Below are 20,818 nucleotides of genomic sequence, written 5' to 3'. Positions count from 1 at the left end.
GAGGTCTCTATTGAGAACTTTCTGGGCAAGTTTTTGTGGCCACATCGGGGGAAACTGAAGGGCCAGGGCCTCCCCATCTACATGCTGCCATTGTGAGCAGTCTGTGCTCCCTAACATATGCTGATCCTGCTTTCTGCTGAGACGCTGTGTCAGCCCTTGCCTCTTACTGGAATTTACTTTTGGTCCCACCAATGCACACACACACGCGCGCACACACACACACACACACACACACTCCAGAGCTCAGCCGAGACATCATTTGCGGTGCTTTTCCTGTGGTCACCTAAGCTCGCTCTTGAATTTTAGGAGCCCCTGTCACAATTGGGTATCATTGCCTCTGCTGGTCTGTCTTCCCCCAGTCGGTCAGGGCAGCAGTTAGGTTGTATCTCATAATACAACCCACTGCCAGGTACAGGGTAAATGTGCAATAATCGTTTGAATGACGGGGAGGAAATCCTCCTCTTGTTAGGTATTCTTTGCTACATATATAATCACTTTTTCCTAACAACTTCTAGTTCCTGGGTATGAGTCAAAACCATAACATATGATGTTAGTTAGACAGAGGATATTCTGTAACAGTGAGCAAGGAACTAAGAGAAAGATAAGGTGCTGAGCACAATTGCTGAATATGATAGGTTCTGGTCTGATCTGTTTTTTCTATGATAGGTTCTGGTCTGATCTGTTTTTTTCTTTTTTTTTTTCAGAGACAGAGTCTCTCTCTTGCCCAGGCTGGAGTGCAGTGGCACAATAATGGTTCACTACAGCCTTGAACTTCTGGGCTCAAATGATTCTCCCGCCTTGGCCTCCCAAAGTACTGGGATCACAGGCATGTACCACTGCACCCAACTATCCTTTTCCTTTTCTTTTCTTTTTAAGCAATAATTTTAATTGTTCCTTCCCTTCACCTCCCAGTTTCTGTCCTTAGATGCTCACATCCTCTAGGGTTTGGCTATAAAAGTTAACGAGGTAGCAGTTGCAAGTATTAGCAAGACCCTTTCAGGAGTTTGCCAAATGCCAGGGAGCCCATCTTGAAAAGCATGTAGTCAGTCCCTGCCGTCATGCCCTGACTGCCCAGCATTCTGCGTGAGTGGCAAAGCCCAACTCAGGAACACAAAGCAAAAGACAGCACAGCACACACATGAACTTTTGCCACTTTTGTATTTTATTGTGGAACTGAGTTTGTTTTTTTCCTTTACATCAAATATCCTCAATGGAAGAGGGGATATTGCACACAAATATCATAAAAGCACTACATATTACTTTCACTGGAAACTAATTTTCTACATTAGATATGACTGGATAGGATAGAAGTGATGCAGGATTATAAGACATAATACCATACACAGCTGCAGACTGACACAAACACCATTCAGAACAAGAGAGAGGAGTGTGAAGTGCTTCTCAGCCGGGCTCAAGACCACTTCTTTCCAGTGCTGGAAAGAGGGGCTGCATGCAGTGTAGGAAAAGCGTGTCTCTGAACTGCCACAGGGTGTTCTTGAAAGGGCAGCCCGGTCTTGATGCCACTTCTCCATGGCTCCCGTTTTGGGGAGCTCCAAACAAATGCAGAGAAGCTGCTTATTTTTTCCCTTCCTTTTCAGTTTTTGATGCTGCCTTTAAAAATCAACTTCATGAAGTCACAGATTTTTTAACAGTAAATAGTTTTAATACCAGGTGAATAACCTAATTGCTTTCAAAGAAATGCTCATCCCTAGGCTGCTTTTGGTGTATTGTTCAGTTGGTTAAAAGATAAAAGCTTACAGTTCCTTTCAAATGGAAACAGGATCTTTTCTTCTAAATCTGAAGCACAAAAAAGAAGTTATTATCCTAACTCACAATATCATTACTGAGTAGGAACCTCCTGTGACAGGTGACTAAAGAGAGGCAAAAAAGCAAATTCAGAATTGTAGAGCAGCTCCTAAGAGCTGAAATTTGGTAATAAAGGGAAAATGAAAGGTGGTAAGATTTCCATTAGCAAATGATTAAATCTTAATTAAATGAGTATTGGAAAGCTCCTAGACTGCATAAGCTATTGGAGACACTTAAAACATTCATATACACTGGGGAAACCATTCACTATGATATGTAACGTTAAGGAAAAAAAATTTTTTTGAACTCCATGGAAAATGGTGTTTAAAAGGGGGAGGAGGGGAAGTTAGTCATTGTATCCAGTCCCACCACAAGACTGAGAAAGCATGCACAGGGCTCAGGGTTTTGAGAAAGGGGACAGAACTGGTTAAAATTGAAAATGGAGGATCATCTCTAACATTTAGTCTCTGTAGAATTTTGTTTAAGAATACTACCAAAAAGGTCATGATCATGAGTGCTATCTCGATACAATCCCATTGTTTAAACAGAGGGTAAATTCCTTCCACTCAAATATTCAATCTATACAATTGGATTAAGTAATCAGTACGAACAAAGCTCCTAGAAGTCTGTGTCAATCTTTAGCTCTCACTTAGAATGTACATGGTACATTGTGATGGCTGTTACTAAACTAATCATGTATTTATGGAACTAGCAAAATTAGGTTAGTCACACAGGCAGGAAAGGTGTCTGGAAGGACAGGAGCAACCTGTAATGCGAATATTGGTTTTCTTGGTATACTCAGGCTCTGTGGTCATTATTGAGAACAATGGATGGAGAAAGGTATTGATAGATTTCATAGGAAAAAGAGCCAGCTGACTAGTGACAGTTTTTATATATTTTTCCCATTAAATCCCATAGCAAAAAAAAAAAAAAGAGAGAGAGAGAGAGAGAAAGTGAGGGGGGTGGAGTGGTTATAACTGAAGACTGGCTATAATTCTCCTACAATGCTTATAGTTTTTAAAGCAAAATAATGTACATGTTAAATATATTTAATTTGGGAAATTGGAAAATAACTTCATCTTCTGTCAAAGAAAAATCAACCAGAGGTCTGGATTTGGCAAGAAGGCTAAAAATCTGGTTTTCTTCCCACGCATTATGTAGACCAATTCAACTTAAGAGCTAACCATTAAATAATTATCTCGAGTATCTTAGGTTGTCTTATAAAATAAGTTTGAAGTAGAAGAGTTTATACTCAATGAAATTCATTTGCATCACAATGACTTTTCCATCATGTGTTAATTTCTTGTACCCTTAATATGTTATTTTTCAAGGACTTGAAAGAAATGGGGTAATAAATAAAAGCTGCATTTCTAGAGAAGCCTAACAAAAATAGAATATTAATTTTCTTTAAAAAATTAAACATTTGAAAAACGTAATTCACAGCATTAAGTAGACTGCATAGGTCCTCAGTGAAAGGACCCTGAAGAAGCATTTTTTTAAACCCTCATTGTAGTTAGCAGTGCAAAACATACACTTATCAGACAAAAATAAACTAAAATGTTAATTTTGAAATAAATAACTAACATAGAAAATAAAATGAGGTCATTGTTCTCTACTCCGTAGATCTTAGAGTCTGCAGGAAATGTAATGTGACAGAGCACAACACAGTTGTCACGGAGAAGTTTGCCGCATCTGAACACTGGGTGCATTGATCTGCAACTTGAAACTTGATGTCAGTTTTAATCATGATCTGGCTTCCCAGGTTCACAGTTCAATGATGACAATGATGGAAATTTTCTCTAAACTCTACACGAACCATAGGAGTTGAGAATTCATTTGTTTTCAATGTACTATTTCTTTTGTTTTTTTTTTCCAGAAAAGAAAATCCCAAAGCAAATTTGTGCTAGGGTTCTTTGAACTTGGCTCTTTTACCTCATGGTTGAAGATCTTGAAAGAAGTATGTAGGATACCACTGGGTGATGTACTTGTCAAGGCCCTGAAAAGTAGCCTACCATGCCATTCTCCCCCACTCTCAAGTAGCACTTTTATGTTATGGGAATCAAGGGGTGGGAGGTATCATTATTCCTGGTAGTTATGGGTTTTTAATAAATATCATTACTGCAATATCAGACTTCAATCTTGCCAGAACTTCAAAAAACATTATTCAATTTTTGTCTTACGAAACACTTAAAAAAAAGACTATCACTTGAGAATTTTCTTTGCAATTTCCTGTAAATGAAAACATTTGTTAAAAAGTTCATCTATGAAAAGTTCTCACATATCTTAAAAAAAAATTCTTCTGTACACTTGTTCCCATAATTATGTTGAAATTAATGGAAAATTTAAAAAGCCAATGTAAGACAAAGGTAAATACTGTACACTTGCTGAGAACCTCTTCCACCATAAGATTCACTATTTTCCCAGTTCTGATCATAGAAGCCATTTCAGTCTTGAACTTGCAGTAGTAAAGAAGCTGTGAAAGGCACAACTTGTTTGACTGAGAGGCCACAGGTGCACTGAAGTGGGATTCAACACACATGACTCAGCATCAAACTGTTGGACCAATCAGACCAGCTTCTAGTACCCCCACACGCGCTCACCCACGTGCTCCTTTAAGTATCTATAATCCTATAGGGATGTTTTATAAACTTGCTGTCTCACATTAAAAAATAAGTGCATCAAGTATCTTTGTACATTCAAGTCACTTCCTAAGGCAAATTGTCTACCATATGTACTCCCAACTGCTTTGGTATTTGCTTCAGTTAATTGGGGTGGACTTGGGTGTTGCTGCATGCAGGTTAATCGACTCAGAGTGGACTAAGTGGGTGGACAAATGCTGGGAGCATGCCTTAGATCAATCTACTTGTGTGTTTAGAGTCTGAGAGTTCTGAATGGGGCCCAAACCACTTGCATGGCCAGTCTACACTCACTACGTCATGTCAGTGTGCAGCCTTCAAACTGAAGGAGCTTAATTAAGATGTGAAAATATCACATGCCCTCATAACAAGTTTTGTTCTTTTTACTTTTCTTCTAGCCAACTTGTTTTAGAAAATTAAGACTCTTTTTGATGACTCAGACTGACAAAAATGGAAAACTTTGCCTATGTAGACTAAAGAATGCCTACTGCCTGAGAAAATACAGACCTAATTGTTGGTTATTTTCTCCTCCTTACCCCACCCTGCTCTCTCTTTTTCTCTCTGGGTATCTCACCAGAACTCTCTGTCATTACATCTCCTTCTCTTGCATTCCTTTTCTTTCTCATCCTTTCTCTGTCTCTCTCCTGCGTTCTCTTTGTGCTCTCACTCTCTCTCACTCTCTCCCGCGCTCTCTCTCTCTCTAAGACAAATGCCTCTACCTAGCAGAAGTCAGTTGGGTTGGCTAGTGCATGGTTTCCAAATGGTCAGCAGAGATGAACTGGGGTAGGTAATTTTGCAGGAACTTGAACCCTATTGTGGGAATACTGTTACTCCCCTTAGCAATCAGCAAAAACTGAGAAATTTAGTGACTTGCATCACCATGACACAGTATAGCATTTGGCAGGTAATTGTTCAGCGACTTAACTAGATGAATTGACTTTTTAGAAAAGGTGATTTCAAATTGAAGAATTTCTGGAAACAAAGTTCAGATCCTGTGGTGTGGCTGGCCTTGGTTTTTACAGTTCAATCTTGCATGCAGGGAAGGATTCATCTTGCATAACCACTGTGCTGCTGCTTGCTAAAACCATGATGTTGAGGTCTTGCTGTTTCTCGTGGGTCTCCTGGTACCATTCCCTCATCACTTCTGAGTCATGAGTTGGGATCAGTGTCACCTGCAGGGAGAGACAAAAAAAATAGCTATTTAAGGGCAGAAACAGAAACCATACAAAAAAAAGAAAATGAACAGCTAGGTATTAGTTAGACCACTGGAAGAAGAAGGGAAATGAGAGAAAAACTATTTTCCTCAAGAAATGCAAAGGATTTTTCAATGTATATTTTCCAGGAACCAGAATAAAGCTGCAAAGAAAAGCTATTATTTCTAAGGGAAATTGAAGGCTGGAACCAAAAGCAACTAATCACTTGTCAATTCGTTCATCTACATTCACTGTCAGTTTCTCAGTTCTTTACTGTTAAGAAAGTGCTTCTGTTAGGGTACAATTTCTTGTATTTCCTTTAACACAACTGGTAAGTTTTGCATAAAAGATATTGCATATTTAATCCAAGGAGTTTTATTGTGCACTTCAAAGCCCTCAAAAGCCCACTCATTGTGCGTAACTAACATTTTGTCCTGAGAACAAAGATCTGCACCTTTACTTTATGTGTGTGGTTGGGGATGGAGGTATGGGGTGGGTAGGTAATGTCCTGAATAGTATAAATTCCATCTAGTATTCAGTAGGAAGCCACTGGGTACCTCTCATTTGATTTCATATGATTAAATAACAAGTAATTCTATATAATATGATACAAGCATAATTTACTATGTAATTTTGTACAGAACCACAAATAAAACTTGATAAGCAAAGATCACAGCTGAATTAATAATGGCTCGTTCTAAGAATCATTTAAGGCCAGGAGTTCGAGACCAGCCTGGGCAACATAGAGAGACCCTGTCATTACATAAATAAGGGATGGTTTGTGGTCAGGCATGATGTTTGGGAGTTGGGAGTGTCCTGTGAGAGACTATATTCAGCAATGCTCCTACTGTGGAATTTCACATGGACAGCTGTTTTTCTAAATGACCCTATTCCTAGCTGCAGTCTACTCATAAAACACAAAGGAAGAAAGGCAATTCCTCAGCAGCTCTCATATGGAAATATGACTGCTTTGATTCACACACACAAGACTCTTGGCATACTGGAGGAAGGGCAATTAATCTTGGGCCCATTCTGCAGAAAAATGGTTTCTGCTTTAGTTAAGATGGCTTTCCTCCAAGGCTGTGGTTGCTGGTGGTGCCAAGAATATTATTTCTTGTACTACCTACTGTGTGTTAAACTGACTTTGTTCTCAGGATATTTCATGTGTGGCAGACACAGGAGGCTCCTCATGTGAATTCACAGCCAGTCACATGAGGTGCCTCTTTAAACATGGTGCCTTCCCATTGCCTCTGGACACAGCTCAATCTGCAGTGCAGACACTGTTGAGGAGTTCTCACCTGCATGTTGCTGCCCCACTGAGCCTTTCCTTCCAACAAAGCGTCCAGGACAGCCCGGCTGGGCTCCTCAGCAGCAGGGTCATTCCCACTCACCACGTAGTAGGAAGACCGCACTCTCTTGAAAAATTCCACATCAACATTCTTACTATTGCTGTGGTTAGGAATGTAGCACAGGTCCAAATACACAGGGAGGCCTGGGGGCACAGTGGAGGACTTGGTTGCCTTGGTAGTTCCTGGTCCTTGGGTAAATAGACAAAGACAAAGCAAGGTCATAGCAAGGTGAAGAGACTATACATCAGCACATGTTCCCTACTCAATCACACCTTCCCTGCTCAATCACACCTTCCCTACTCAATCACACCTTCCCTACTCAATCACACCTTCCCTACTCAATCACACCTTCCCTGCTCAATCACACCTTCCCTGCTCAATCACACCTTCCTACTCAATCACACCTCCCTACTCAATCACACCTTCCCTGCTCAATCACACCTTCCCTACTCAATCACACCTTCCCTGCTCAATCACACCTCCCTACTCAATCACACCTTCCCTACTCAATCACACCTTCCCTGCTCAATCACACCTCCCTACTCAATCACACCTTCCTACTCAATCACACCTTCCCTGCTCAATCACACCTTCCCTGCTCAATCACACCTTCCCTGCTCAATCACACCTTCCCTACTCAATCACACCTTCCCTACTCAATCACACCTTCCCTGCTCAATCACACCTTCCCTGCTCAATCACACCTTCCCTACTCAATCACACCTTCCCTACTCAATCACAAGCAGGTCCTCTGGGACACGCAAAGTGGTGACAGCATTTCCATCTCCCTGGGAATCTGTCAAGGGCATTTGCACTAGCAATGTGACAAAACATAACATGGTTGTTTACCATCTCAATAGGAGAAGTGAAGAATGGGATGGTTTCCCTTTGTGGACAGCCAACATTAGGAAGCAAGAAGAGTTTGAAGGCCTTTCCCAAGATGGCACTAGATATAATACCCCTCCTAAAGAAGTTGCTAATGTGCTTCTTTGTTTGATAAGTGATCTAAGAAGTAGATTTTAAAAGTCAAAAGAAAACATCTGTATTTGGCAAAACATAGCTAAGTTATCTTAGTAATCCACTTTAGCGTCTCATGATTGCAATTTTGTCCACAGCTGGATATTATACCCTAACGTTCTACTTAGTAAATAGTTTTGATCTTAACCCCATATGATTTCCAAGGCCCTCAGCACCTCAGTCTCACTCACAAAACTGATGAAACACCATATTGTCTCCTTAGCACAGTAATCTGAAAACTGATACTTCTTTCCCTAGACAAGGCTGGATGCCGAACTTGGGCAAAGGACGGTTCAGAAAGACCAGGCTTTCTCTAACTAATCAGGACATATCAGACTGCAACCAAAACCCCCAGTCAAATCACAAAGGCCTGGGAAAACTAACTTGTTCCAGTTAGGAAGTTTAAAGCTTTTGAAACGTTAATAGAACTAGCATTTTGAGGCAGTGGTTCTTTAGCCTGACTACATAATTAGAATCACCTCGGATGCTTAATACTGACACCCAGGCCTCACTCTCTAGAGTCTGACTTACGTAGGTATGGGTTGGGGTCTGGCACTACAGTCTTTTAAAAGCACCCCAGGTGATTCTAACATGCAGCTGGTTTCATTGCTGTAAAGCCAATGAAAACACCAGCTAGATTTTATATGCTTAATCCTCTTTCTCCATAGGATACTTAAAGACTATCATCCCAGATTCAAAACCACCAGCTAATTCTATCAACTGTCCAGTTTTACTTTTAGAGGGGTGAGGGAGTGGTGAGAATCAGCCAAAGAAATAATTGGATAAGCTAATTCATTCTATGAATAGATCAATAGGTTATTTTAATGAATCTGAGCTGAAAGCCCTCAAAATCCCCAGTGGGGGGGCCTCCTAAAGAATTCTGACTTGTAGTAGAAGTTTGTGAGTTACAGTCCTTCCAGTAATTAAACATGTCTGCAATTTCCCCCTCTACTCTAAATCACTACCATCAACATCAAGTGAATATTGCTCACAGAAGCACAAACCAACAGAACCGCTGAAAGTTGGCCCAGGTTTGCTTTAAAAGTCAATTAGTACTGCAACTTTGCCTTTGTAGACATCTAAAAGCATCTCCAAAATAAATGAAAATTAACTCATTTTCACTTATTACTTTGCCTTTAAATTACCTCTTTAAATGCCCAAAAAGATTTTTTAAAAAGTCAATTGTGTGGGCTAGGATGTATATGTTCTGGCAAACTTGGGAGTAAATTTCAGTTGGTTTTATCTGTTTAAATGGATTTCATGTTTTCTCCCTAAGTGCAGATCAGTTGTCAACTCTTTCAGATTAAAGGGTTAATTATCTGGTGGTTTTTCATTCATTTTAAACATGAAAAAAATTCTGATTATTTTCTATGTGCATGTAAAAAGGCCAAATGTGCTGAGAACTGAGTCTTAAAATTGACACTCCACATTGTTTAAAGTAAAAACTTGTAGTTTTAACAAATCTAAATCCTAAAGTGTACTTAATTGGAGAGCTGCAAAGATTACTCTATCAGATTTTCCCTAATAAATCAGGGCAATGTTACTTAAATTATGTTGTGCCTTACATGTTTGGGTCCATTTATATTACTTTGCGAATTGTGATCTAAAATCTCTGAATAATTACCTAAAGCAAATAAAATGTATGAATGCCAATCCTTGTGATTGATGTGAAGCAACAAAATGAAGCAGTACTGCAGAGACCAGTTCCATCAAAAGCCCAGGTCATTACTGAGAACATGATACATCTGGGAATCATGACCAAAACATGAATGATCAAAAATCAGGGATATCTGCTCTTGCCAAGTGGAATTTCATTTGCTTATTTATTTTTGAGAGACAGGGTCTTGCTCTGTCGCCTGGGCTTGGAGTGCAGTGATACATACAATTCTGGCTCACTGCAGCCTTGACCTCTTGGCTGAAGTGATCCTCCTGCCTCAGCCTCCAAAGTAGCTTAGCTCCAAAGTAGCTAAGACTACAAGCATATGCCACCACACCCAATTAATTAAAAAACATTTTTTTGTGGAGATAGGGTCTTGCTATGTTGCATAGGCTGGTCTCAACCTCCTGGGCTGAAGCTAACCTCCCACCTCAGCCTCCCAAAGTGCTGAAATTACAGGCATGAGGCCATGCACCCAGCTTCCAAGTGGAATTTTAATCTGAAATAGCATTGAGTCTCTACTAATGAGGCCATGGGTAAGAGAAGGGTAAGAAAAGAGCCATCAATGTTTTTCTCTCAATTTTCACTGGATACTCACTGGTCACCTGAACTTATAGTACTTTTTGGCTGACATGAAAATGGAACACTGCCTTTAATGAGGATTTATCTCCAACCTGGTGATGTTTTAAATAAAAATGTAATAATTTTTAATTTTAAAATTTAATTTTTTAAAAAAAAGGTCTCTAAATCTTCGGTCTAGACTGGTCAATCCAGTCTTGGTGTGAAATCTCTGGTTCTCCTTAGGCCTTTAGGAGCTCCTGGCCTGTGTTACCCTGCTGGATTCTGGGGCCAGCATGGCTGAAACCAGTCTTCCAGAAGCATTTGAAAGATACATCCTTGGTTCTGAAGATTTAGAACAGGGCTGTAGTTGCTGTGTTCCAAAATGGCACAAAATCAGGAATCCCATGTGATGAATCACAGCTGCTTTGAACCATACACTGAGCTATTTCCAAGCCTTAAGGCCACACTGGACTGAGATATATACCTTTGGGCAGAGGAGAAGAGTACAGGGAAGGTAAACCATCAATTGTGTTCTCTCATCTTCCCAGTACAAAGCCAAACAGGGAAATATAAAGGTTGTAAATTAAGTAGAATGGTTGTGGCATATATCCAATGCCCAGCCTTCTCAACCTACCTGCAGTGGCAGTCTTGGCTGACTTGGATGCAGAGGCATTGGCAGCATTCTTGGTCTCCTTGTCCTTCTCTTCCCCACGTGCAGTTTTGACCTCAGGAGTGGTGGTGGGTTTTGCTGCCTTTTCCACAGATTCTTTCTTCTTAGGAGAAGCCACCCTGGACACCTTATCTGAGGATTCTTTCAAGCCCCCTGGTTTTGGTGAAGCTGCCAAGGGCTTAGACTTTCCATCACTCTTTTTGACAGGTGAAGATGACTTGGTTTTTGTACCTGGCTTTTTGGTTTTGGTCTTCTCTTTCAGATCTTTTTTTAGAGCTTTGCCCAGGTTCTGCTCAATGGCCAAGGCCTCTGGGTCTACCATGGACACATCAGGATGGCGTGGCGAAGGGCTGCGGTCTTGCACAGGAGCTGGAGGTGGGTCCATGTGTTTGTACGTGACAGTTTTATCTGTGGGGATGGTTTCCGACTCGTCTTCAGAGTCGATATTGGCATCAGCCGTGATGGAGGGGCACTCTTCAGTCTCAGGGGGAACATCAGAGTCGGTCTGGGATGGGGCCGACTCACTGACTGAGGTGGGAGGGGTTTCATCACACTGTCGGCCCTGTTGCTTTCCTCCTGGAGGCGGTGGAGCTCCCGCTGATTGAGTGAGGGGCTTTTCAGATTCTTCAGTGGGCTCTTCACTGGCAAACCACTCAAGAGGATTGGGATTAATGAAGGAGGGCGAAAGCTCTGTCTTGGGGTGTTTGTATTCACAGGAGGACACGAGGCATAAATCGACATCCTGGCGGGCTTCTGAGGGGGACTTCTTTTCTGCAGTGTAGCATAGGTCTGAAGTCTCGTAGGAATATGTGGATGCCTGAGGGGTTCTAGTGATTTTCTCTGTAGTCTCATAACAGTATGTGGAAGTATCGGGGGTTAGCGTCGTCTTTTTAGCTGTCTCATAGGAGTAACTTTCAGACTCAGGGAAACCGGTAATTTTCTCAGTGGTCTCATAAGAGTAGCTGGGGTCCCCAAGTGTGCGGCCACCATCCTCAGAGTCATCATAGCCATTGCTGATGTCATCCAGAAGCCTTCTAGACCTCTCAGTCTTTTCATAGCTGTAACCACTCACTTCAGGGGGGCTGGTGGTCTTTTCACTTATGTCATATGAGTACCCACCCTCTTCAGGGGTCCGTGTGGTCTTCTCAATAATTTCATAGGAATAGTCACCATCTTCAGGGGTCTTGGTGGTTTTCCCAATGGTCTCATAGGAGTAGCCACTGTCACTTGGGGATTTTGTGGTTCTCTCTATCTTCTCATAGTAATAGCCGCCCACATCTGAGGTCAGGGTGGTCTTCTCGTAAGACTCGTAGTCATAATCTTCTTCATCTGGGGACCTGGTTGTTTTCTCAGGCTTTTGATAGGCATAGCTAAAGTCACCAGGTGTCTTCCCTCCACTGTCCTTCTCCAGGCCAGGTGTGGCCAAATCTCTATTCAAGGCTAGATGGTGTTGCATGGTATCAAATAACACTGAGGCACGGAAGCCATAGGGCTCTGCGGATGCTGCATCTATGGGTGGAGAAGAGGAAGTGTGGCAAGCTGCTGTTTTCTCTTTGACTGCAGAGGTAGAATCTGAAAAAGCAGGTGAATATAAAGGAGAGGACTCTCGTGGGGTGAGTGGAGAGATATCAGATTTTGGAGAGAGCTTCTCTCCTTCCAGACTTTGCACTTTTTCAGAGGTGAGTGAGGCATATAAGGACATATCTCTCGGGGGAGCAACATCAGATAGAGTATCTTCTTGGAGAGGAGAAGCGATCTGAGAAGGGGTATGAGCAGAAGAGGTGGATGGGGAGGCCTCTACCTGAGATACTGAGATGAGCTCAGAAAGATCATTATCTTGGGTATAGGACGGCTCCTCCATAGGTGGTATCTTATGTGATAAACTGGAGTCCTGCATGTCAGAAGGACTGTAGTCCACTTCAGTTGGCCCATTTTCAGTGATGTGAAGCACACCTGCACCCACTGTAGGATGATCTGGAGACTGTCGACTGAAGTCCATAGCAAGGGAGTGCTCAGGCGATTCTTGGCCAAATTCAATAGACATTGAGGACTGTTCAGATCTGTGATCTTGAACGGGTGTCCTGGACTTTGCAGTTTTAGGGGAGAAGTCTGGTGGAGAAATTGACATCGGTCTTGGGCATTCTTCTTTAGACGGAGACATTTCTGTTTCCTGGAATGTGGTAGGTGTTTGCACAACAGACACTGAAAGGGAGTCATCTACTTCTGTGGAATGTGGGGAGCCAACCTCAGCATGCAGAGAAGGAGACACATCATCTGTTGTTGGCTCTGGAAATGAGCTCGTAGCCACTGAGGCTGTGGACACTGAGGCCACACCCTCCATATGAGAGTATGTGTCTTCTGCTACACCCTCATCAACAGGAGTAGCTGACTTGTCTGAGACAGTACCTTCAGAAATGGACATCTTAGTGTCTTCTTTAAAAGATCCAAACTGACTGACATCTATTTGTGTGGGAGAAACGTCTCCTAATTTCCTTTCATCCAGAGCCAGTGCTGGTTGAGAACTCGTGGCTTCAACATCATCAGTTTTCTTTTCTTGGCCAAAGTCTTCTTTTATTGGTACAAAGTCTGTGCTTTTCCCTTCCTGTTTGTCTTGGTAAAGACTCGTGGAAGTCATTTCAGAAACTGGACTTACTTGGTCTGGAGAGCCTTGTTTTTCACTCTTTTCTTCAAAGGGGCTTTCAGCACCTCTGCCAGAAGCCTTGTCATCAGCACTTAGAAAACTTTCATAGGCAGACTCAGATCCAATGAGAGGCGGGCTGCGTAAAGGAGACAAAACTTTTTCAATAGGAGACTCTGAGTCAGGCACGGGCTCATCCATGGGGCTTACTGAAGCTCTTTCACTCTCATCTTTGGCATCACTGAATTCAAAACTCACTGGAACTGCTGGTGGTTTTTCGATTACTTCTGTAGGGAGGTGACTGGATTTCTCATCGGTGGGAGATTGGTAGTAAGGTGTGTGACCAGCACTGCCAGTCACGGACTGAGATGGTGACACTACTTCCAGAGTCTTGTCCTCAGGACTAGCACAATGTTCTTCAACTACTTCTTGGGTCACCTCAGGAGACACCGGGGCTACTTCTGCCTCTGCAGAGACTTTAATCTCATTGGGCGTCAGAGAGAAGTTCACACTACGTTCACCCAGGGGAGTCTTTTCTAAGGGTGATGGTGGAGATGGACTCAGGGATGGGCTCTTTGATGGGCTGAGCTTTTCACCTGAAACAGCTGAGATGGTATCTTTGATGTCCAACGTGGTGCTGGCTTTCACTTCAGAGCAGTAAGCATCACGTAGAGCAGATCTGCTGAATTTGTCTTCCTCCATGGAAGAGGGTGGTGATATGGTAGAGGCTGAAGCATTGTAATCCTTGCCATCGGTGGCATCTGTTTTTGATCCTTCAGAAAATCCGTTGAGTGGTGTAACATCAGCAGGTTTAGAGTATTCCTGAGAATACAATGAAGACTCGTATTTGGTGATATTTACGAATTCCTGAGAAGGGGACTCTGTCTCTTCATTGTTGGTCTCATCGCTCATCACATCTCGAGGGGTAGACATCTCATCCATGGGGGTGGGCTCACTGGATATCTCAATAGTAGACTGAGTGTAGCCAGAGGTGGCAGTGAATTCCTCAGGCTGGTCTTCTCGATTCTCCTCATCAGAAGCGGTGGCCTCGCTCTCTGAGCCTCCAGGTAAAGTCTCATCATGAATTGAAGATGCAGGTTCTCGGCCAGGAGACTGGGCTCCTGGTTGCTTGCTTGGTGTGGTGAGGAATCCATACTGCTCCTCGGCACCACCAGCCTCTGCAGCCTTGTCGACCACAGCCATCACATAGTCTTCAGCTTCCATTTTTTCCGGCTCATATTCCTCCTCTCTGGCATCTTCAGCTTTGTCCTCCTCATCAGCCTCCTCCTCAGATTGTTCAGCCTCTCCTTTCTCAATGGCCTCATCCATGTCTTCTTCGGCTCGGTCGTCCCCACTGGCCACAGACTCCCTCTTCTCCCTGATGTATGCATCAGCCTCCGCCTTGGCACTTTCCTCATCCTCAGTGGGGCTGTGCTTAGAGGCGCTCACACATATGTGTTCCTCCCCGTCCTCTTCTGGCTCCTCAGCCTCCTCAGTTTCTGCCTTCTCTTCATAGTCTCCAGTCTCTGAGGATTCTTCAAACCCTGCTCCTTCATCTTCAAATTTTTCAATGTCGTCTACTCCCTGCTTCTCGACGGGCTCCAGCTCCTCAGGTGTCTGTTCACATTCGCCTTCCCCTTCAGTGGTGGTGATTCCCTCATCAGGGGACTCGGCAGGACCTTTGGTGACTTCTGTCTCCTTCTGGATGACGTAGGCTTCGACTGGCTCAGTTTCCTTCAGTTTCTCTTCATCTTCGATTAGCTCCAGTTGAGGCTTGATGTCCTTTGTTACATCGACCTCTTCAGCCTTTAACTCTTCAAAGTCCTTGGTTAGATCCTCAGGAGATGACATAAGGGACCTCTCAGCTTCGAGTTCTTTGGCAGGGCCAGTGGCCACTATTCCAGCTGCCGCCACCACGGCTGCTGTGGCAGCTCCAGTGCCGACAGCTGCAGCGACAGCCTCTGTGGCCTTGCCTTCCTTCTTAATGACTTTTATTTTCCCCTTCTCCTTTGGCTTTCCGGCGGCAACAGAATCTTTCTTGACAGGCTCTTCCTTCTTGGGTACTTTTGGTTTTAAAGCAGCTGGTTTTTTTGCTTCAGATAGAGGAGTAGATGATTTCTTTGCGTCTTTAGGGAGTTTCTTAATTTCTTTTTTGGGCTCCTTTTCTTCCTTTTTCACTTCCTTCTTCTCTTCCTTCTTAACTTCCTTCTTGGCTTCCTTCAGCGGTGTTTCTTTCTTAACCTCTTTCTTGGGTTCTTTTTTCTCTTCTTTCTTGATTTCTTTTTTGACTTCTTTTTTCACTTCTTCCTTTTTTGTTTTTTCCTCCTTCTTGATAGGTGTTTTGTCTTCCTTTTTAGCCACTTCTTTCTTTGGCTTTTCCTTCTCCTCTTTCTTGTCTTCAGGCTTTGCCTTTGTTTCCTTTTTCACTGTCTTCTCCTTGGCGGCTTTGGGTTTGACATCTGTGGCTTGCTTCTCAGCCACCTCGGCCTTCACTGGAGATGGCTCTTCTTTGCTGGGAACCTCCTTTTCGGTCACTGAAGGTTTGGTCTCTGTTTTTACTGGCTTATCTTTTTTCACCGTTACTTTTTCTTTGCTTTCAACTTTGGGTGGCTTTTCCACGTGATTCACTTTTGTGACCTCAGGGGTTTCTTCTTTCGACTCCTTGCGCACGGATTTGCTAGGAAGTGGTTTTGTGGCTGGCTTCAGACTTTCTCGGCTATCAGCCCTCTGTTTCAGTTTTGTTTGTTTCACCACAGGAGTGGGCACCTGGCCAGTGAGATCCTTTTGGGTGGCCAGTGGCTGCTTCAGAAAGTCTAGATGTTTGAGTTTTTCCAATCCTTCCAGGATGTTGTATTGGGTGCTGTTCCCAGGAAACAGGACTCGGATGATTTTTTCCGCAGGGTTTGCTGGATGCCACACAATCAAAGATGAGACTGAAGTTAAGTAGGAAATCGGGAGATCTACTTCTTGACCATTAGGCAGAATGAGTTCAGCCTTGTCTTTGTTGGTGCCAGTCCACTGCTGCATAAAATACTGCATTTCCTTGCTGCTCTTGACTGGATTAAGCACATACATCTCAAGTTTACCCACTCCCATTTTTTGGAAAAGAATGACAGGATCAATAGTATTGCCTACACTTCTAAACAGAGGTTCTGGTTTCATGGACAATTTGTTTAGGTACTGGAGAGTGAAGCATGCTTCTTCTATGCTTCTCTTCATCTTGATGTTTGGCTCTGGATTTTTGAGATTTTCAGGTACATTGAGAAATACAACTCCTAAGTCAGGGGAGATGAGGTTTTTCATCCAGTCACTATTTGTGGTGGAGCCCTGGGACTGTTCTTCCTCAAGCTCTGCAATTTTCCGCTGTAGCATGCTGTTTATTCCAGGCAAATTGTCATCCCCAATGTGGGTGAGCAGGATGGAGTCCACTCGGTCTAAGTGTCGGATGAGCTTCCAGAAGCAGGATTTTCTCTCTGATCCGCCATTGATGAGCATATTGAAACCATTCACTGCAAACAAGGCAGAATCTCCCCTCCCTCCTGGAAAAATATAACAGCAGGGCTTGGAGAGCTTCAGAAATCCACCCGATGTGGGAGGTTCCAGGATGTCAAAGGGAGATGGGACTTCCACTGATTCTGAGAGATACTCAGTAAACTCAGAAAGTCCTTCCATTTCTGGCAAGATAGAAGCTGAATTGAGTTTAATATTGATGAAGTCTTGGAGATTGTGTCTGTCAAGATTGGAGTTCTTCCAGTCCCCTTCTTCAGGACAGAACAGGGTTAAGCTTGCTTTGTTGGCAGGATGGGTGGTGCTTAGTAACTCTCCGATCTGGGTTTTAAAAAAAGAAAGAAAGAAAGAAAAGGTGTAAGTGATTATCATCACTGATACATCATCTCCAGCTATAACTATGTGTTATAGGATCACAGGACGCACATAAAACCAGTTTCAGACATGCACTCATGTAGCGATGCTGGTTGCTTAAATGCTGAAATACTTCCCTACTAGAAGGTGAACAGCCCTTTGTCCTGAGCCCCACTACTACTGGCTTCTACCTCAACCAGTACCCACTCACCCTGGCACCTCTCCGAAAACCCCTCCACCATCTATTCCTGCCCAGCAGGGGAATGCCAGAACTCTGCTCCAGTTCTAAGACCAGTGACCACCTGAGCAATTGGGGATTGTGCTGCAGTGGTTATGAAATACTTTGAATATTATCCCTAGAGTAAAGGCAAAGATGCCCTTTAAAAAACATTAAACTACATTAAGAGAAAGCTGTCTGAGTCATTTCACCACGAATAAAAAATGTTTTCTTTTATTCCACTAGACTTGGCGAAAAAAAAAAAAAGGCCTGATTGACACCTCAAAGAAATTCAGATTAACAGGGCACTTGTTGCGGCCTCCTTTTAGAATCTGTATGTAAAAAAGAAAAAACCTTGGTGGGTTTTTCCCCATACGAGACAAGAAGTTATGGACTGCCTGTTACTACAAAAAATTACTGGTTTCTAGTATCAGTGCACACTGATTAAAACATGAGGGGGTCACCCAGAAGATTCTCTGCAGATACAAATGCTTGTTTATTAAAGCCATGACATTAAAGTGGTTGGATAATTATAAAAGCCAGTGGCCAAATCTGTTCCCCATTTGCTCATATTTAACTCCACAGTGAGCCACTCTGTTCTCTTACCGCTTCCCTTCTTTTCAGGGCAAGTTGGGTGTGAGCAGCTGAGATCAAATGTGGCTGAAACATTTTTCAACACATTGTTAAGTACTTCCCAAGGATGTAAACACAGAAAAGCAAATCAGGACCAAAACAGAAATTGTGGTTTAATAAAAACACTACTTTCTCTCTCACTCCATATTATGGCCACATATTTCATGGTCTTAGCCTAGCAAATTAGTGATGGAGAATCATGCCATCAACTCCAATCTTCTTTCCGTCTCAGTAAAGCTCACAAATCAGCTCAGAATTTTGACTGAAAAGGGCTCTGTGTTCTGGATGACAAATGATCAAGGGGTAAAGCCAAAGTTTCATTTGGTCCAGGCATCCCTGAGCCAGCAGGTCTGAACTCTTACTTTCTAGTATTAGATTAGTTTCCTCTGTCTCCTGGCTATCAGCATTCTGAGGCTACTATTATGAATGTTTGTAAGAATAATTTATAGAATCTGAATTTTCCTGTATTTGACTGCAACATTGCAGTAAAATAGCCATTTATGTTTTGTTAGCATATTAGTCCTAAGCATAACATTTTATGTAGAGGGGTGCAAAATAACAAAATAATAAATATTTGTGGTTTTTCTGTGACTTCACAATTTTCTATAAAAAGGATAAGAATCAACTCCATTTTGGGAGCTAAGAAAAGTGAAAAAGCAAAATGGCAACGATCTTTGGGTAGAGGGGACAGGCATCTTTGCTCCAATGATTTGCTGGCCAATGCAAACACAGGGCATCAAATATGGCTTCTTGTACAATAACTAGCAGAGACCCTCATCACAATCATTGTAGCACAATTAAAAGTCTCTAGATTCCAATTTTCACACAGAGCACTTACAAACTCTTCATGTTTTATAATACATTTTAGGAGGCAAATTTAGGATAACTGCTGAATCTTTAATAGTGAAATTTAAAAATTAAGTTTAGTTCATTTTAATTTTTGAAATTCCACCCTAGCTGAGAGGTGTGGCAGCCAAGGGTATAATCCAGCTGTTAGTAGGGGGCATTCAATCACTAGCTCCTTTTATGTAAAGTATGTAATCACTAGGTTGAAGCAGAAGGTAGAAAGACTTATCTTCCTTCTTTTCATCTTTCACCTCTATCCAGAGAATTTCTATGAAATGCAGGAAATGACCCCAAAACAAAACAAGACTGCACAGAATTCTGAGAAGTCAGAGGTCATGAAAGATAGCCAAGAGACACTAGTGAATGAACAACCGTGATGTACAAGGCAAAGCAGAAAAGAAAGCCAGCATTGCTTTGACAGGTTTCTTTCTGGAGATGGAAAATCTGGTCCCTCCGAAGAAACAGCAGCACACTCTGAATGATGAGACAAGAACGCAGAGACAGGACTGGACAGAGCCCTCAGTCATAAAACAGACAGATGGAATTGGGCAGAGGGAAGAGGAGGAAGAACAACTCCTACATCCTTGGAACTACACAACAGAATGAAGCCTGTGTTTTCCCCCACAGCCTCTTTCCAGACCTGTGGGCCAACAAGCAGAGTAGAGAGTTCCTCAAGGGCAAAGACAGGATCTTAAGAGTGGCCAGCCCAAGGCAGCACCCAATCAAGCTTATTCAATGAATAGATGAGAACCATAAGGAGGATCCAACAATGTTAACAGTGGGAAGGAAGCTTGTGACTAGTTCTTAGACTTGGAAACTGAGGCTTCTTCTGAACAAATTGGGAAATCATCATCATGGTAAATGGTACCTATTATAACCCACTACTCTAAACATATCTGATAGCAGGAAATATATCTTCTGTATCTTTGTATTTTGGTTATCTTTGTTTCCTCAACACATAATCAGGCTTAGGAGATGTTTGTTGATCTGTGTGCCAAACTTGGCCGTTCAACACATGTTGTCTTCCTGGAGTGGGTGCTTCAGATGTAACCACACTGAGTGCCACCCTGGTTCTTGCAAAGTTGGATGACAGATGCAACTGGGAGGAATATGCTTTGGGACAAAGATAATCTTTTTTGTGAATTACTTTTTCTGATTAAATGCAGGCATACTGGAAGAGGAAGGAAGATATAATAAATAAATGCTTTTGCTGCAGATGATATTAATGAAACAAGATTTGAATTTCTAAACCATGGCCTGCTAACTACATTTCTTTTTTGATTAGGTTACTTGCTTGGCTGATGAGGAAATACAGTAGACAGTGTATCTCTGGGCTTTAGCAAGATATTTAATAGGATCCCTGAACAGTGTGATAGCAGAATTAGGTGGATTTCCAGCCAGCCATATAACTAGTGCTGCTTAATGTCAACCTGGAGGGAGGTCTATGATGGGCGGCCTCAAGTCTCATTACCTGGCCTGTATGCACTTGGATGAAAATGGTGAAGTCATGCGTATATCTGTGGGTTGTATGAAAATGGGAGACAGCAAAATGTGGGATGGCAGAATTAAGGTATTTATAAAAGCTCTTGACATGGGGATGATGGTGGCTAAGTCAACTCTAACAGGATGGCATTTTAAAGGGATAAATGTAAGGTTCAATAAACCAGCAGGGTTAACTACAGGATTGGGAGATGTGGCTTAACAATAATATCCATGGAAAAGACTCAGGGATTT

The 20,818-nt window shown here is 42.5% G+C and overlaps 1 protein-coding gene across 1 annotated transcript in view; it reads right to left on the bottom strand.

Moving 5' to 3' along the window:
• Window positions 1-1,141: 1,141 nt before the first annotated feature.
• MAP1B (microtubule associated protein 1B) overlaps window positions 1,142-20,818 on the bottom strand; it is a 105,143-nt gene continuing 85,466 nt past the window's right edge. The window contains exons 5-7 of the mRNA XM_033179830.1: window positions 10,854-17,355; window positions 6,934-7,172; window positions 1,142-5,614 (exon numbers count right to left, since the gene is read on the bottom strand). Of these exons, the coding sequence (XP_033035721.1) occupies window positions 5,459-5,614; window positions 6,934-7,172; window positions 10,854-17,355 (6,897 nt within the window). The 3' untranslated portion in view covers window positions 1,142-5,458. The remainder of the gene's footprint in view (window positions 5,615-6,933; window positions 7,173-10,853; window positions 17,356-20,818) is intronic.

The sequence above is a fragment of the Trachypithecus francoisi genome, unplaced genomic scaffold (genome assembly GCF_009764315.1).
Source record: "Trachypithecus francoisi isolate TF-2019V2 unplaced genomic scaffold, Tfra_2.0 Lachesis_group2, whole genome shotgun sequence".
Classification (NCBI taxonomy): Eukaryota; Metazoa; Chordata; class Mammalia; order Primates; family Cercopithecidae; genus Trachypithecus; species Trachypithecus francoisi.
Note: the sequence above shows the minus strand (reverse complement) of the source record. Positions and strands in the feature narration are given on the sequence as shown.